Below are 18,363 nucleotides of genomic sequence, written 5' to 3'. Positions count from 1 at the left end.
AGAGGCGTAGCAGTCATGGATACCCGCCATCAGCAGCAGCTTCTTGGGCACAGGGACTGAGATGATGCCAGTGCCCCTGGGGGCAGGGATAGGTCACTCAACACAGAGCCACAGCAGCCCACATCTCGCAAGGGACCCTATAGGGCTCGCTAATCTTGTTCCCCATCAGCGTCACCACCCATGATGACGGCCCCGTGAATGGCAGTAGCCACGTCCTCAGAACACCTTACACCCAGACCAACATGACTGTTGTCATCCCAACGGCAACAAATGGCTTGAACCCGGTCCGCTGGCCAGCACGAGTCTACCTCTGCACAGGTGTGATCGTCAGGACTTCACCCCTGAGCGATGTGCCCAGGAAAAAGCCAATAATCTCAGACTCTTTGATGGGGAAGAAGAGATAAATTCTTTCCAGGGACTTGGTCTTCATGTCCTGGACCAGCTGGCCCGTCGTGGTGACAGGAGTCCACTCCTCCTCCTCAGCCTCCCATGCCTGGGCCCCAGAACCCCCTGCTGCACTGGTCTCATCTGCCATGTGGTGTTGAAGCTGAGGTTTTGCTTTTAAAGACTATTTATTTATTTATTCTTAGGGGTACAGGATTTTCTTTAGGGAGTACACTTGGGATTGAACTCAAAGCCTTCTCACTGAGCTACATGTCTGGCCCATTTTTATTTTTTTTTAAACTTTGAGACAGGGTCTTGCTGTATCACAAAACTGCCTATGCTGGGCTAAAACTTGAGATTCTCCTGCCTCAGCCTGTGACTCTTCTGGTACGCATGGATTTGGAGGAGGAAAGGTTTGTTTTTTTTTTTTAATTAATTTTGTTGGTACATTTTAGATACACACAATGGTAACATTCATCATAGGCAATTCGTACCTATGCATGTTGTATCATGAATCTTCTTTTTTTCCCATTGCCCTCCCTTCCCTGCAACCCCTTTTCCAGAGTGGGGGGAAAAGCCTTAATTGGAAACTAAGAGAAAATTACAAGGGGCTTCAGCTTGGTGATCAGGCAAAGACCAAACAGGCCCTTACTGAAGGAGAGCAAGACACTAGGAAAGGAATCCGGCTGGTGGAGGAGGTGCTCAGTCACAGGACTGGGGAGCAGCTTGATGGGTACTGTGGCGGGCAGGTGTCCAGTTCAATACAATCTCAGCGCCGGTTTCCCCAGCTCTGAAGGAATCGCACTGCTCCCGGGAGGGTTTCTGGGTCAGGCTCATCCCCGCACTCCCAGGTGACCATGGCTCAGGGGCGCGGGTGTGTTCAGCCTAGCTCAGCCATGACCCCCAAAACCCACTTGTTTACTGCCGAGTGCCCACGCTGCAATTGAATATCGAGAAAACTCTAGGTTAACATCTTTTGTCTTAAAAGGCAAACACAAGGACGCACGTGCCACAGGTGAACGTTGGCTGACTGCTGCATGGTTTTGGACAGTGCTCCCCAAGTGACTGGGGGAGCTGCGTGCTGGCCCAGAGCTCTACAAAATGAGGTCAACTTTGCTTTGCTTCTCATTATCCACTGGGCATTTGTAGGCCCATCAGAGGAGTCGTAGCTTTTTTTGGTTGTTTGTTTTGTTTTGTTTTTTAAACAAAACCTGCTTTTCAATCTCCCAACTCTCAGAAGAAAAATAAAATGATGCTTTTAATGAGTAACACATTAAGAGCCCGGCTTAGTTTTCTTGTTGTTTATACAAAATGTCCAGCACCCAAAGTTAAGGGAAGAAAGGTTTATTTGGCTCAGTTTGTAGAAGTTTCGGTCCATACTTGGCTGGCTCCAAGGCGGGGTGGCACATGGCAGAGAACAAACAGTTCATGGAGCCCACAAGGCAGCAGAAGCAATGAAGGAGAGGGACAGACTGTTTCTGACCCTTCTACTGTGTCCAGTCTACTGGGATTAAGGCAGCGCCAATCCGATGGGTGGACTTACTTGGTAATCACCCACCTTTAATCCCAGCATTGCACTGCCAAAGCATCTACACACCTAGATCCAATCATCTCCAAAAAAGCCCTATGACAGCATGAGGCTTTTGGGGGGACAGCTGGGCACAAACCATAACAGAGCCTAATGGTTTATTTGTCCTTTATCTCTACTGTGGTCTCTGATGGCGTCATTCCAGGTTTTTTGGGGCGCTGGGGCAAGACGACTATTGAGCCCAAGAAACCAAAGCCAGCCTGGGAAACCTAGTAAGATTCTATCTCCAAGAATAAGTAAAAATTTAAAATGAGAAGAGAATGAGGCGGAGGAGGAGGAGGTCGAGAAGGAGGAGGAAGAAGAGGAGAAAGAGGAGGAGGAGGGGGAAAGGAGATGGAGGAGGAAGAGGCTGCCGCTGTGGTAGGTCCACAGTATTGCAGTGCGGTGTGAGTTGGACTGGAAGAGAATAGATGACAACACAGGATGGACGACAGCTTTTCCAGCACACAGAATGGACATGACAATGAAGGAAAAGCCTGCATCAGGAAGAACTCTTGGATTTCTTGAGCAACTGGATGAAGGTGGGAGAAGTTTTGTTTTTTGAGATAGGGTCACACTATGTAATGCAGGCTGACCGTGAACTTGTTTTTGCAGCCCAGATGGACCTCGATCTCCTGGAGATCCTCCTGCCTCAGCCTCTCAAGTGCTGGGATTACAGACACGCAGTACCATGCCAGAAACCTGCGTTTTTTGGAAATGCTGTTTGACCTGTCTATGAAATCTTGAAACCACCAAATGGAGTCCAAGGGGCACCTGGATATGCAGGTCTGAGGCTGAGACAGCTGCACGGTACACACAGGGTGGGTGTTAGTGGCACCAAGGTGCCATTTAAAAACCCAGAAGTAGATGCCGTCAACTCAGACATAGATGAGAGCCAGGATAAAGTGGAGGAGCCTCAGTCTGCAGCAGCCAGGGTAGAAGGGTGGCAGATGTGCAAACCAAGCCTGCTGGGACAAAAAAAGAAAACCACAGGGGTGGGTGTCATAAAGCCAAGTATAAGGAGGAGGGGCTGAGAGGCTTCCTAAAGTGGCTACAGAGAAGGACACCACTTAGGCACCTTGGACCTCTGGCGACCCTGACATGGTGAGGTGGGGCATCATCTCCATGGAATGGAGGGAGGGAGGGGTGTGTGCAAATGCCAGAGTGTGGACGCTTCTTGAGAAATTCTAGTGAGATGCGGTGCCCAGCAATAAGGCAAAAGGTGCTGTGAGCTGAAGGAGGGTTTTTAAAATCAGAAATTCTAGAGCATTTCTGTACTGTACAAAGTGATCGAAAAAGAGGCAATCACAAGTCCTGCATGGTGGCACGTGCCTGTAGTCCCAGCACGCTGGGAGGCTGAGGTAGGAGGATCACAAACACAGCCCAGCCTGGGCAATTAAGGGCAACCCTGTCTCAAAATTTAAAAAGTCAATAAGAAGGGCTGGGATGTAGCTCAGGGAAGGGCCACGGGTTCAATCCCCAGACAAAGAGAGGGCACAGAGGGACAAATGCCCAAGCAGAAGAAAACAGAGTTGGAAAAGAGACCTGGGTTTCCCAAAAGTGAGGAGCCCTTAGGTGGGAACAATGAAAGGACATTGCTGGGGGGAAGCCGGTTTCCGAGGGAAGGAATGGAAGAATGGACAGAGGGTCGGCAGGAGAGAACACCCAGCAGCAGAGAGGGGAGGGTTGGGAAGTCTAAGCGAGCTCCACAGACTGAGGGCAAACGGTACCGGAAGAGGGATGTTGACACATTAAGGCTGGCACATTTTCTGGTACTGATGGGTCAGGGAGGGAAGATGGGTCAGAAGGGAGGGAAGAGTCGTAGGAACAGCTCCTCCAGAGTGCAGATGATTTCTCCATGGGGAGGCGACACTGAGGGGTACGGCAGTGGGAGGCTGGGGCTGGGGCAGGAGCATCCCGCACAGGGCTGCTTCCCGCGGTCAGGCCAATGTTCAAGGTGTACGAGCCGGCAGTGTCTGCAGGGGATGTCCTGGATCTCCATGGGGATGGATATTCCAGTGGGAAAGTCACAGAAGAATAACATCAAGACAAAGGGGATGCATTTCCAGCTGTGAACAGTGGCAAGAACACAAAGTGAGCCATGAGCAACGAAGACTTTGGTCGTTGCGTACATTTCATTCTGTGTGATCGCATCGTTAGGACCCAGGAGTGGTGCCTGTCTTCACGTTCACTTTTGAACATTCTCTGTCTTTCCATATAAATTCCATATAAATGTTCTTCCCATATAAAATTAGTGTAATTATTACCTTGACACCAACATAGCCTTGTTTAGTTAAAGCAGGAAGAAAGGAAGGAAAAAAACAAAACAAAAGAGAGGAAAAGAGGAGTAATACATTTTGAAACAAGACATCTAACCGTGGACAACACCAGTCAGCTGTCCAGCTAATCTACTCAGACAAATCTCTAGCCCAGAAAAAGGCCAGTGAAAATTCTGAGTGTAACTGTCCGCACAATAGGCCTGTCCAGTGGCGAGGCTGAGTGAGCCAGGCCTAACATTGGGCAGTCACATTCCCACTGGGGAGAGAAGGGTTTTGGGATACACAGCTCGATGAGCAGAGCTGCTGAGGTCATCTGCTGAGATAGTCCCGAGTTCCCTTGCGATCGCCAGGATGATCCATCCTGGTGCTGGGAGATGGTGCCCTAAACACACAATGCACTTAAAACACTTTGACCTCTCAACATTTAAAAAGCTCGCTGTAAGTTAATGAGCCAACATCATCGCCTTCCTGATACCATGCTCTGGAGAACCTGGCTTGATGGTTCCTCCCTTGTGCAATGTGGTCCTGAAATCCTTGTTGAAACCACAAAGTGAGGATTATGACCTGATCTAGAGATCCCCAGTCCTGCAAGGCACTCTTCCCTGTTTGCATTCTCTGCCTGCTCTAATGTTTTAGTTCCCTTTTGGGGTTGGGTTCAAGGTTCATCTATTGTGTACCCAGCACTATGTTCTAGAAACTAGGTGAAGTACTAGAGACCAGTGATGAAAGAAACACAGTTCCTGCATTTGGAGGAAACAATCATACAGAAAGATAATTTCAGATAAAGTGATATCGAGGAAGCCTAAGAGGCAGGGCCTGGCCTGGCCCAAGGTTACCTGCTGGGTATGATTCAGGTGTGCCTGTAATCCCAACACTCGGGGAGGCTGCGGCAGGAGGTCAAAAAAAGCTCCAGCCCAGACTGGGTAATTTAGTGTCTCAAAATAAAAAAATGAAAAGGGCTGAGGATGTAGCTTAGTGCAAACACCGTAGGTTCAGTCCTCAGCTTAAAACAAAACAGATCACACTGGAGATGGGAAAGGTAAGCAGAGGTCTCTCTTGGTGAGCAAGGAAAAGGATAATCAGAACAGGACAGTTACCACACACAACACTGGGAAACATAAACCATATCTCCAGGAAGGGGACGGTGGATATCGAGGGCAGGACTAGTCAAACTGAGGACCCGGCTGTATCCCAGAGATCCTGGGGTACAGAGGGGATCTCGGTAGAGCAATGGCCCAATGAGTTCACTCACAAGAGAGCCTGCGAGCAAGAGCAGCATTAGGGCAGTCACTGGAAGGGTCTGCCGTAAATGAGGGCACTTGCTCCGGGCCAGGGACAGGAAGCAGTGGGTTTGGCAACAGAAGGTAAACACTGGCAGGACTCGGATTAAATCCAGGGATGTGGGGTGGGGGAAGGAAAGACTCTAGGGTGACACCACATTTCTGCTTCAAGTGACCAAGAGAAAGGTACATGGGACAGCAGGACACAAGAACAACATTCAGTAGCACAGAGGTGGAGGTGCAGTCCGGAGAGAGACAGACAGACAGACAGACAGATGGGAGGAAGTCCTGGACACCAGGCTGAGGCTTTCCTGGACATTCAGAGGGGTATGTGTTGTTAGGGTTTACATGTGATGTTCCCCAAGGGCCTGATATACTCACACGCGGGGCTTTTGAAAGGGGACTGGATTATGGGGTATGACAGCTGAATGCACTGTTAGGACACACTCTGGTTAGAAGAGGTGGGTCGCTGGGGGCGTGACTCAGGACAGTGTCTCTCCCTCCCCAGATCTTCCTTTCTCTCTCTGCTTCCTGCTCACCATGACGTGAGTGGCTGTTTGCCGCCAGACCCTTCGCCCACGGTGCTCCTGCCTTGGAACCAGCAGACTATAAACTGAATCCTCTAAAAAAATGTGAGCCAATAAACCTTCTTCCTTTAATTTGCTGCTGTTGGGTACTGAGTCAGAACAGTAAAGAAAAGTGACTAACATGTATTCTGTGGTGAGTGATGATCACGTCCTAAGAATCTTCAGGTCAGGGCACCACAGAGAGATGTGGGAGTCACTGTTTATTCAGTGTCTGTGTCTGTCGGACAGGCAGTGTGGCAACACAAATAAAAATGAGAATGCTAAGAGGGGATCACCCAAATGAGCACATGGTGAGACCAGCTGAGAGCAGAACCTTAGGAAAATCAATGTTGAGGTGTGGGCAGAGAACCTAAAGAAGAGAAGCAGAACCATATCAAAGGCAAAGGGAACAAGATCAGAAAGTGGCCAGCCATGGCAAGGAAAGCGTAGAGGTCCAACAGACAGCTCCTGACACACCTCAGCTGGCCTTTAATGACGTGTCAGACAGAACCAAAGCAGAAATCAGACAGCGCTGAGTTATGACTTGCTATAGTGTGGGTCTGGAATGTCCTCAGAGGCATGTGGGTTGATGCCTTGGTCCCACCCACAGTACCATGGGGAGGTAGTGGAAACCCAGTGGGCACCAATGGGAGAAAGTTAGGTCACTGGGGATGTGCCACGGAGTGGACACTGGCACCCCAGCCCCGTCCTGTCTCTTTCCTTTTTGCTACCAGGTGAGGGCTCTGCTCCATCACATGCTCTCCCATGATGCACTGCACCACCACTGGTCCAAAATAACCATGACCTGAAACCTCTGAAACCATAGCCAAAATATCTTCTTCCCTTTATTATCTATATGGGGTATTTTTCACAGTAACAGAAAGCTGAACCACACAAGTTGTGAACAGTAAATTGCTAAAATGAAGATACTAAAGCATTAAACTAAGATCACACGAAATCACCACCTCCACTTATAGCTTACTTTTATTACTCATTACTGATATGAAGTTTAACTTTACATGTCAACTTGGCTACATGATGCTGCCTAGATATTTGGATAAACATTATTCTGGATGTTTCTGTGAAGGTGTGTCTTTAATGGGATTAACATTAACACTGGTAGGCAATGAGTAAACGTCTTACCCTCTATAACAGGGGCTGGACTCATCCCATCAGTGGAAGTCTTAATATAACGAAGACAGACCTCCCTGAGAAAGAACACATTGTGCCTGACACTGCTTTGGCTTCACACTGCAGCTGTTCCTTGCGTCTTCTGCCCGCCATCCGACTGTGGATAGCACTGCAGACCTCTAATGTGAAGTCAGGAGGAGAAACGGTCTATCTGCAGCGTCTCCTGGCGTGAAATCCCTACTAGTGACTGTGACTGCAAACCAGCGTCACCTCTGCCCACAGCATACTCACTCATGTCTGGAGTGCCCAAAGGTCAGCAAGCCTCTCTGGGCTTCTGTTAAACCCGAAGTCACTGAAAACAATCAACACTCAAAAGTTCCCACCAGTGAACAGATAATGGAAGGGCCTGACCCCCACTCGTGGGAGAGAGCAAGGTGGCAAGGTGGTGGAACCTAGGGGCAAGCCATGTGTCTGACTTGGACGCCTTGAGCCTGTTGGACGTCCCGCAGAGCAAACACTCCAGAAGTCTCCCGCAGAAGGACCCATGTGGCTCCCAGGAAGAACGCATCTCAAGGAAAGCAGGACAAGGCTCAGTGATCAGGGTCACTGGTCAGAGCTCTCCATGAGGGCAAGGAACCAGTCCGAGCCCAGCATGGGGTCAGACACTCAGTCAAATGGGTGTTCGCTGTTACACTGGAACAGAGGGAGAAGTCAGTGAGAACCCACAAGACATGTGTGGGCAAGTGCCGCTGCGGGGCAGTGAGAGCCCGGGCGGCATGGGTGCTGCCCTTTGGTTAGCATGGCCTCACCATGACGGCTTAGCTTCCCGCAGCGTCCAGGTACAAGCGACATGGCCACAGAAGGAAGAGGTCTAGGACAGATACAAAGCCCTCTGTGAACACTTCATTCAGGAGCCTCCCATAGAATGAGCGGACACCCTGAAGAAGAAATTCCATAGCACGGCACAGTGGGTGTAAATATGCAAGGGTGCTCGAAAAACACAGTGAAATTAATATATTACAGTCAAAGACACGCTGCAATGAATCCCGCCAAGGTCTTCCTGCTTGCTTCAAACATACTTATTACATTGTTCTTGCCTTTTTTTTTTTTTTTTGAGGTCCGATTCACTATGCAGTTCTGGCTGGATCCACACAAGGATCAAAACACAGTGATCCTCCTGCCTCAGCCTCCCAAGTGCTCAGCTTACAGCTATGTGCCACCACACTCAAATTCCCTTGCCACTTTTTGCAGCAGTTCTGATAAAAAAAAACCCAGTGAATGCTGTTGCCGAGTGCTACCCGATGGAAAGGTAGGCTCATAAATACGGGGTGATGCGTCCTCCTCATGGAACATATTCACCGGAAATGGCACCACGGAACTTCCGGCTCTTGCCCAAAGTCAAAATGGAAAGTAAACACATGGAATCAATCCAGAACATCAAGGCAGCCAGGCCCACACAATTACATGCACTCAGAAGTGGTAGGAATAATGCATTGATACGTGAGTTGGAAGCGGAGTATTCTGAGAGAGAGATTAATGGCTATGTATCTTGTACTGTAATAAGACTTAAAACATAAACGTACGCTGTATTTTATTTATCATACCTTATAAGCTTTGGAGTTTGAGTCCCAATACGACCATGTATCAGCTATGTAATTTTAAGTCATAATTCCCTAAACCTGAAATTCCTCATCTTTGACATCAATAAAATAATTATCACAGAGTTGTGAAGAGATTACATACATATATACTCATTAGCAGAGACTTGGTACATAGTAAGCACTCAATAAATGAGGGCAGAGCAAAATAAAGTTTTATCTCCAAACTTCTAGAGGCTAAGGAATGAGGGACGGGAGAGAAGTCGAGTCTCCCAATCTTATCTAGATTTCAAACATTTGCACTTTAACACATTTTTCTCTTAGCAACTTGAGTCCTTTTCTCTATGCTCCCTCTCCTCACCCACCAACACCCTTTATTAGAAGGGATACATACAGGCCTGCCGGGAAAGACCCTGCCTGCCACACACCCCAAGGGAAGCAGCCACCCACTGCAGGTGACAAACTTCCAACACCCAGCAGGCTCTACACCCTGGGTGCCCTCAGCACAGGTAACTGTCAAGCCCACAGCTGGTGTGAGCCAAAAACACAGAGCAGGGCCTCACCACGAGCACCTTCTCACAGGGGACAGAATGAAGAATGAAGGAATCAGATGCAGGGCCCGCCAGATTGCCGAGTTTAATCCAGCACCATTTTGGAAGGGGTTGACCGTGTGGGACCTGCACTGCAGAGTCCCACCAGGACTGAAGTGTCACCTACCACAGTGAGTGGGTGAGAGACAGCCATGGAGACAGGCTGGGAGAGGGTGAGGGCTGGGCTGAGATCCCTTGAGAAGTCCAAGCGCAAGAAGGAGGGACATGGTCTGCATTTGGTGGCGGGAGAGAGGTTTGGCGGGTCTGGCTTCCACAGGTGGCGGCATCTGAAGGTGGGGGCACTGAGTACAGGAGTCTGCTTGAGCGCAAACACGAGGGGGGTGTATGTCGGCTGGGACAGTCCTTGCTGTTTTTTCCTGTTACTTTTATTGAATACTACTAGTTTCCTTTTACTCCTTAAATCAAGCTCTCCTTCTCTGCCACCTCCATGCTTACCACTATTAAGCTTTATGGATCTATAGATGGTTACATATATCTTTTTTTTTTTCTGGGAATCAAACTCTGGACCTTGCACTTGCGCCACTGAGCTATATATATCCCCAGTGTTTAAATATATGTTACTGTGGTTGACCACTTACATTATTTATCAAAAGCATATACTAATAAGCGGTTTTTTGGGTGTTTTTTTTTTTTTTTTTTTTTGGTACCGGGGATCAAACTCACGACTGATGCTTGCCAGGCAGGCACTTATGCCGCTGAGCTAAACCCCAACCCCGATCACTTACATTATTATTAACAGAAGTAAAGTTCTACAGATAAATACTGTGGACCAATATCTGATGTGTCTTAGTATTTATACTATAACTATAGAACTCTTTCTATAGTTAAAGGTGGAACATTATTGGCTCTTAGAGTTTGGCAATATCCAGTTTATATTTGACACTACTATTTTTGATTTTACTACTTTAGCAAAGATGACAGAGCTGTTGTTGTCAGTTGGTTTTCTCCATGCTTCAATATCTGGATCGCTTTGGGGTCACAAACAAGATGCTGCCCCTTCCTGAAGAATTGGTCCTGGGCCCTGCAAGCTACAACCTCACCTCCTGAATAAATGAAGGTGGTCAGATCCTGGGACAGGGGCAAAGGCCAATAATTAGCTCTGCCCAGGGGTTGTTTCTGAAAAAGACATTAACTAGAGAGGTCTCCATATGGGCAACAAAACCACTCCCCATAATCAATCCACAAGCCTCAGCAAAAACAGCCAAACATGCTGGGCACGATGGCGCACTCCTATAATCCCAGCACTCATGAGGCTGAGGCAGGTGGATTGTTGTGAGTTCGAGACCAGCCTGACCTACAAAGTGAACCCAAGTTCAGCCTAAATGGCACAGTGAGACCCTGTCCCAAAAAGACAAAAAAACAAAAACAAAAACAAAAAAAAAAAACAGCCACACAGAAATATGATAAAACAAGGCCAAAAAACCAAAACCAACCAACAAATAAAAGCCTTCAAAAACTCCCAACTCTTCCAAAGCCAACAATACAGGAGGCACTGACAGAAGAAAAATCAAAAGCCACACAAATGAAATATTTGAAAGAGCAACAGCAGAGATAACAAAACAATCAGTAAGGTGTTGTTCTCAAAGAACTTAAAGAAAACATAATTAAATACAATAATCCTAATGAAAAAAGATCAGCTGGTCTAAAAAAGACACTAACTTTAAAAAATGAACAGAGCTAAAGAAAGAGATGCAAATATGAATGGCTGGCTCAGAAAAGAACTGCAGTCCATAAAAAAAATACCACCCAGGGCTGGGGATTTAGCTCAGGAGTGTAAGCACCTGCCTGGCAAGTACAAGGTCATGAGTTCAATTCCCGGTACCAAAAAATCAAACAAACTGTAGAAAACTTTCCAAAATGAAAAAAGAACCTAACACACAGGTAAGTGAGGCATAAGAACTCCAAACAGCCATGCTCAGACAAGATGCGACCCAAGACACATCGCTGTCAAAATACCAGAAATCCAACCCAAAAACAAATCTTAAAAGCTGTTAAAGAAAAGTAATGGACCACTTATAAAAGAAAATCCATCGGAATCACAGCAGACTTCCCAACACAAACTTTAAAGGCAAGGAGAGCTCGGAATGAAGTGTTTCCAGCTCTTAAAGAAAACAACTTCCAATCCTAGACTGACATATCCTGCAAAATTATCTTTCAAAATGGATGAAGAAATAAGATATTTCCATGATAAAGGTCATCTAAAGAAAAAAATGTTCGACATCACTGGCCAGTACAGCCTTAATCACACTGTTATTTTATTGTCATTATCAAGCAACCAAATATGTAATAAAAAATGCTGCTGAGTGTGAAGAAAGGAATCCTACATGGGAATGTAAATCAGGGCCACCACTATGAAGTCAGTATGGAAATTCTTCAAAGAAACTAAAAATAGCAATTACATTGGACCCAGCTATTTCTTTTCTGGGTATTCCTGAAAGAGTTAAAGTCATCATAGTAGGGTGACACTTGCATACCCATGTTTATAGCAGCACTATTTATAATAGATAAATCTTGGAAATATTGTGCAGCATAAAGAAATCTTGGAAACAGCTGATAGTATAAAGAAAAATGTATTTACACCCAATGGAGTACCACTCTGCCATAAAGAAAGATCAACTCCAGGCATTTGTAGGTAAATGGAGGCACCTTGAGACCATAACATGAAGTGAAATAAATCAGATACATAAGTTTAAACAGCAGATGATCTCTCTTTTATGACAAAAAGTATAAGTAAGAGTAAAATAAGAAGCCGGGCATGGTGGCTCACACCGGTAATCTCAGCACTTTGGAGGCTGAGACAAGAGGATCATTGTGAGTTCGAGACTAGCCTGGGCTACAAAGTGAGCTCAAGGCCAGCCTGAACTGCATAGGGAGACCCTATCCCCAAAAGACAAATTTAAAAAAGCAAAATAATATAGAAAATAGGAAGTAGGGAGGTTGCTTTGCTTTGTTTTTTAATTTAATGAATCAGGAGAAGGAGGGAAGGGAAGGAAAGAAGCAGAACTTTTACAAATGGGAAACCAAATAAGAGTTAGAAGAAATGAGGTGCTACGGATTTAGCAGAGAGAGAGAGAGAGAGAGAGAGAGAGAGAGAGAGAGAGAGAGAGAGAGAGAGAGAGAGAGAGAGAGGAAGAAGAAGAAGAAGAAGAAGAAGAAGAAGAAGAAGAAGAAGAAGAAGAAGAAGAAGAAGAAGAAGAAGAAGTAAAGAGGATTAGGAGGGAAAGTGGGGAAAAAGAATTTAAAAATGTTATGTACATGTATTAAGTCTTCATGATAAATGTAATCATTATGTACTGCAAACATGTACTAATTTTTTAAAATTAAAATAAAAAAATTGGGGGCTGGGGATTTAGCTCAGCGGCATAAGCACTTGCCTTGCAAGCAGGCGGTCGTGAGTTCGATCCCCAGTACCGATAAAAAGGAAAAAGACAAAAAATTAATTAATTAATTAATTAAACAGCAGTCCAGTGTGGTGGCACATGCCTATAATCCCAGCTCTTGGGAGGCTAAGGTAGGAGGATCATTGTCAGTCTGAAGCCAGCCTGGGCTACACAGTGAGTTCAAGCCAGCCTGAACTACACAGCAAAACTGTCTCAAAAAACAAAGACCAAAACCAACAACAACAAAAGAAAAATCAGTCCCTACACCAAAAATAAGCTACAGACAACACAGCACCACAAAATGCCTCAAAATTTTGTTTAATGCCCCCAGTTTTTAAGTGTTACCTGGAAGAAATGTGATTATGTTAAATTTACAAAATTTTTTATGAGTACCTTTTAATTTTTTTTAATTGCACATAATCTGCCCAATTCTCTAACTAGAATATCAGAGTCCCAGGACATTCGTTATTACAAGTCCATTTAAGTTTTTGTTTTGTGCTGTGTTTTGCTTATAGAGAAGGGCCTCACTATGCAGTCTATGCAGTCTAGGCTGCTCTTAAGGTTGAGATCCTCCGGCATCAGCTTCTCCATGGCTGGGATTACATGCACACACCAGCACATGTGGCTTCAAGTTAATCAAAGTTTGACCAGCTGGTTGCAACATAAACCAAGAAAGCTGTAGTGGTGGATTTCATTCTATGGGGCAATTGTATCCATCATAATTGATAAAAACCGGCAAAGACAAACTACTTTTCTAACTTCAATCAGCTAGCTAAAGACTGGGTACAATGAATCAATACTACTAGAAAACTACTCCAGTTACATGCTCCACAGTAGGACAGAGCTGTCACAAAGTATCATGACTGTGAGACTGTATGAGAATAAAAGAGAGACTCATTTACTGAATTACAATGTATCAATGAAATCATGGTGGATAAAGGTATAATGGGTATACCATAAGGATAAAAAGTATAAAGGTTTACTAAAGGATAAAAAATTACAGCAGTCTCATGCATTCACAAAGTTAATAAATACAAGAGTTTAAGGGCAAAAACATAAAGGTCCCAGGAGAAAAACTGTAATTTTTCAATTTAGGCACTATGAATGTTCTCAAAATCAACTGACCTCTGCCCTTCTATAGCAGTCAAAATCCCAAGGACTTCTCTCTGGACTCTAGGGCATTGTTAATGTCAAGCTCTCGGCAAAGCAGAGGAAAAGGAAAAAAGGAGTATTGCTTAGAATATACAGACGTTTCATATCTCACCAGCCGGAGGGACCATCAATCACAGCTGTATGCTACTTGAGCCCTCAAAGAGACGTTTCTAGTTCTTCAAATAATTAAATTTGTTTTGTGTGGGGCAAAACTAATCTACAACAAATTCTATGTCAAAGCAAACCATTTTATTCTTCTTTTTGAAACGATGTTCATGGTCTTCTAAGGCAGAGGTACCGGTGAAATGCACGTCTTACACAGAAAATTCAAAGTCTCAGGTATAAGATGCAACTTAAAATTTAGAGGCTCCCATGAGAGACACTGGCTGAATTAATGGTCTCAGCGAGATGGAAAGAAATGTAGACATTTAGCAGGTAGACGAGCATTCATTAGATGAAGGGGAGACAGCAATAATTTTGCAAAGCTGTGTTCGCTTAATTAAATTACAGTTTAAAAAACTCAGTAGGAAAGATTAATCTTTAAAGAGAGCCTATCCTGTATGTTCTGTATGTTTCAAAACTATTCTGTACTGGAAATATGCATTCTCCATATTTAAAAAATTACTGCAAATTTTCACAGTAGATGAATCATATTTTCTTAAAAGAAGTGACTCAGGGATGTGATCTGTCCCTTGGTATGCAGTATTTGTTACATACGTGTGTCCTGACACTTTCCACTAGAATCCAGGCTCCCTGCAGTACCAGCTCCATAAAACAGTGTCTGCTACCCACCAGGTGTGCATTTAATTGAGTATGTAAATGCTTATGCAAGCAAATTTGCACTTATATATATCTTATGTAGCTGTCTTTCACTTAACTGTCTCTATTCCTTGTTTTTGGCTGGATCTAGAACTAGTGAATATCCTGGAGAAAAACAAGTGGTACAGGGCCAGGGATTTAGCTCAGTTGAGCATAAGTGCCTGCCTGCCAAGTACAAGGTTACAAATTTGATCCCTGGTACAGGAAAACACACACACACACACACAAGTGGATAGAAATGTAATTTTACATATATACAAGCATACATATATAATATGCTAATATATATATTTTAAAGATTCACTTTTGGTATTAGCTTTTGCAGTGTTGGAGATTGAACCTAGGATCTCTCAGATGCTAGGCAAGAAGTCTAGCAAACAGCTACACTTCCCAGTTATTTAGTTTTTAGTTTATGGTCTTATCTAGTAAGTAGGTACTGGTATTGGGGTGCACCACCGCACCTGGCTTTTCTTGTGTTTTTTTTTTTAATTTCATTTTATTAGTTAATGTGTGTTGTACATAACATTTACATTCCTTGTGGGAAGCTGGTATATGTACATAGCACACTTAATTCCTTTTTCTCTTCTCCTTCCCTCTATCTCTTTATCCCTCCCCCCTTTGAGAAAGATTTATCTCCCTACCTCATATTATTTTTTCTTTTGCTCTGTTTTTACTTTGGGTTTGTCACACAGAGAAACCATGTGATAATTTAAGCTTGGGTATCTGATTTATCTCACTTAACTTTATGGTCAAAAGGTACATTCATTTACCTACAAATAACTCAAGTTTATCTTTATGGCAAGTGGTCTCCACCTCGCTAGGCTTCTCTCCTACTCAAAGCCTCTTATCATCTTCCAATGACACTCCTATTCCTCCATCTCACATTCCCCATCTGCGAAGAGCCCCATCTCCTGAAAATAAAAAAGAAACCCATCTTTGCAAGCCCCAATCCTATGGCTCATCCTATCCTCCTCCTGTTTCAAGCCCACAGCAAGTCCAGTTTCCAAGTCCTATCAAATCTAGTTTCCTACTAGTTCAAGCATCTGTCCTCTTCACGTCCTGCGGCCTTCATCCAGCTCCTCCTCCTCCTCTTTCTCCCACTCCTCTTCCTCCTCCTCCTCCTGATTATTACACCAGCTCCTCATTTCTCTGGCCTCAGCCTTACACCACTTTCACCATCCTTCATTGGACTTCAGAGGGGCAGATCCAGCTCCTGGTAATGTGATGTCTTACACACTCTGACCTCTAGCCCAGTGAACTACCCGCAGGCTCATTCCTAACACCCTGTGCCAGGGCTAAGCACTCCTAACGTTATGCCCGTTCCCAAGGCCTGCCTCCTTTTAAACAACCCTCCCCCCAGACCCTTGACCATCAGTCAACTGGATGCTCCCACACACCTGTATCAAAAGCCATGTTTCTCCCACCTAACTGTAAGTTACTGGATGACTGAGACTGTTCTTCCTTGATTGGTTTGGTGCTTAACACTTAAAAGGTGCTTATCGATGTCTCTGATGTCTGCGGCATAGCCAGCTGTCTGGGTCACACTTTTCTGACCAGACATGGGGAGGCTGAGGCAGAAAGACCGCTTGAGCCCAGGAGTTCAAGTCCTCAAGTGGAATAAGTGCTCCCTGCTTCTGCTATGTTTAGAACCCTGGGTTTAAGGTCGCCCTGATTGCTCTGTTCTCCCTACATCGCCTGACTTCAGACATAAAAATTCTCCCCAGGATAAAAAAACTTCTGCTAAACCTTAGTTTTAGGCTGCTTTCTACTTGTTTCCTCACCAACAACTGAAAACCACACTTTTGACCTTTTCTTTTTGCTTACAAGAGATATTAATGCAGAAAAACAAGAAAAGCCAGGTGCGTGTCTTACTGTACAAGGTGTATCTTCACCTGTCAGCTCGGCATGTTACGGGGATCTTCCCGGCTGTACTATTCAGCCCGGAAGTCAGTGGTTAAAGGGACGGTGGTCATTCAGCCGAATGTTCCTTGTTTCCCTGATTCCAAGACTTGCCATGATAGGACTTTTCCATGAAAGAAATCACCGAGCAAACTCTTGATATTCAGATCCTGCGAAGCAACTAAAGTTTTGCAAAACAAAAGGGATGAAAAAAATCGTTTCTTAGCAGTTGGTCCTCTCTGTCACCATTACTTAACCAAAGACTGCGACAGCAATAAGAACTCTGAACAACACGGAAAGGTCCTGCGGCCAGACCCCACGTCCGATGTCCCTAAAACAATTCCTCCCAGTCCGGTAAATCCAGCCAGAGGTCTTCTCTACACTTGAGTCACGGTATCTGGTTTCAGTGGTTTAAAATGATCTGTATCTTGTCTAATTAGACATGGAATCCTGGATTTGACCAAATTCTTTTCAGCGAGGTCATCTCACGGGTATCCCCGGCTTTTTGCATTCTATCCAGAAGTACTGAAAATTTCTTCTGGGTGCCCTACCGACCCCAAGATAAGACAAGTGAGAGATTCCAGAGCTCCAAACAACGGATCGGGGCACATTCCTAGCAGACTTCACAAGGCAGAACAAAACCCTGGCTTGAAACAAGGAAATAAACCAACAAAGGCCCGGCAATTGGAAAACCTGCAACCTTCCGCCACCTCCCGAAGGTGGGGGACGCCGGATCCTGGTTCCCGGCGGCTCCTCGGAGGGCCTGGGCCACCGAAGGGACCCCACGACCGGAGCAGGCGGGGGACCCCGGGGAGCCCGGGAGGCGCGAGCTGGGGGGGCCGCTCCTCCCCGCATCGGGGGTCCCGCGAGGAGGAGGCGGCTGCGCCCACCCCGGAGCTCGGACCCAGCGCAGGCCGCGCTCCTGCCGCCTCCCCGGCGCCCACCCGCGACCCCCGCGATCCCGCGATCCCCGCGACCCGGCGATCCCGAGACCCCCGGCCGGGTTTCACTCACAGAGCCCAAGTGCCGTCGCCAGCACTGACCACAGCCAAGGCCTGCGGTCGGAGGCTGTAACCATCGCCCCGGCTCCGGCGGGCGCGGCCATGGTCCCCGATCTGCCAGGTCCCTCTGCGGTGCGGCCCTGCACGCCGCCGAGCTGCCCGCTGCACCGCCGCCTGCGGAGGCATAGCCCCGCCCCCAGAGCCCGATCATTGGTTCCATGGCGCCCTCTGCAGGATACGATTGGGCGATCTGGCTGTCCGTCAGCCCCTCCCGAGGGGCGGCCCGCGGTGAAGGCCTGCGGCAGCAGCCGAGTCCTTGCTTGCCTGCGTGGCCAGGGACGCGGGGCTCCGCGGCTTCTCCGCCCCCGCACAGCGCGTCCTTCGCATAGGTCTCCGCGCTCCCTGCCTCAAGCCAAAGAAAAGAAGCCATTCACTTTGCTAAAAAAGAGCAGTCAAGAGTGGGTGGGAAGACTTCTGATTCAGTGGTCCAGCTCCAACATGCCTTTCCTTCCCTGTCCTCGAGGTCTGTCCTTTATCTGGGCTCTGTCATCTGTGTTGCAACTTGAAAACTCTGGCAGTTTCTTAGATTTTTTTATTGGTAGTATAGTACATATTTGCAACACGTAGTAATTACATTCACGTTGGGGGATTGGTACATGGACCTTGCCTTTGATGATTGTGACTTTGAGAAATCCG

General features: G+C 46.2%; 1 protein-coding gene across 1 annotated transcript in view; it reads right to left on the bottom strand.

The window, feature by feature from the left end:
- The window catches only part of Mpzl1 (myelin protein zero like 1), a 62,258-nt gene extending 44,405 nt beyond the window's left edge, over nt 1-17,853 (bottom strand). The window contains exon 1 of the mRNA XM_003468697.5: nt 17,681-17,853. Within this exon, the coding sequence (XP_003468745.1) occupies nt 17,681-17,771 (91 nt within the window). The 5' untranslated portion in view covers nt 17,772-17,853. The remainder of the gene's footprint in view (nt 1-17,680) is intronic.
- Between the last annotated feature and the right edge of the window lie 510 nt (nt 17,854-18,363).

This window comes from Cavia porcellus, unplaced genomic scaffold (assembly GCF_034190915.1).
Source record: "Cavia porcellus strain 051 isolate PalLab524CR breed Dunkin Hartley unplaced genomic scaffold, mCavPor4.1 scaffold_7, whole genome shotgun sequence".
NCBI lineage: Eukaryota > Metazoa > Chordata > Mammalia > Rodentia > Caviidae > Cavia > Cavia porcellus.
Note: the sequence above shows the minus strand (reverse complement) of the source record. Positions and strands in the feature narration are given on the sequence as shown.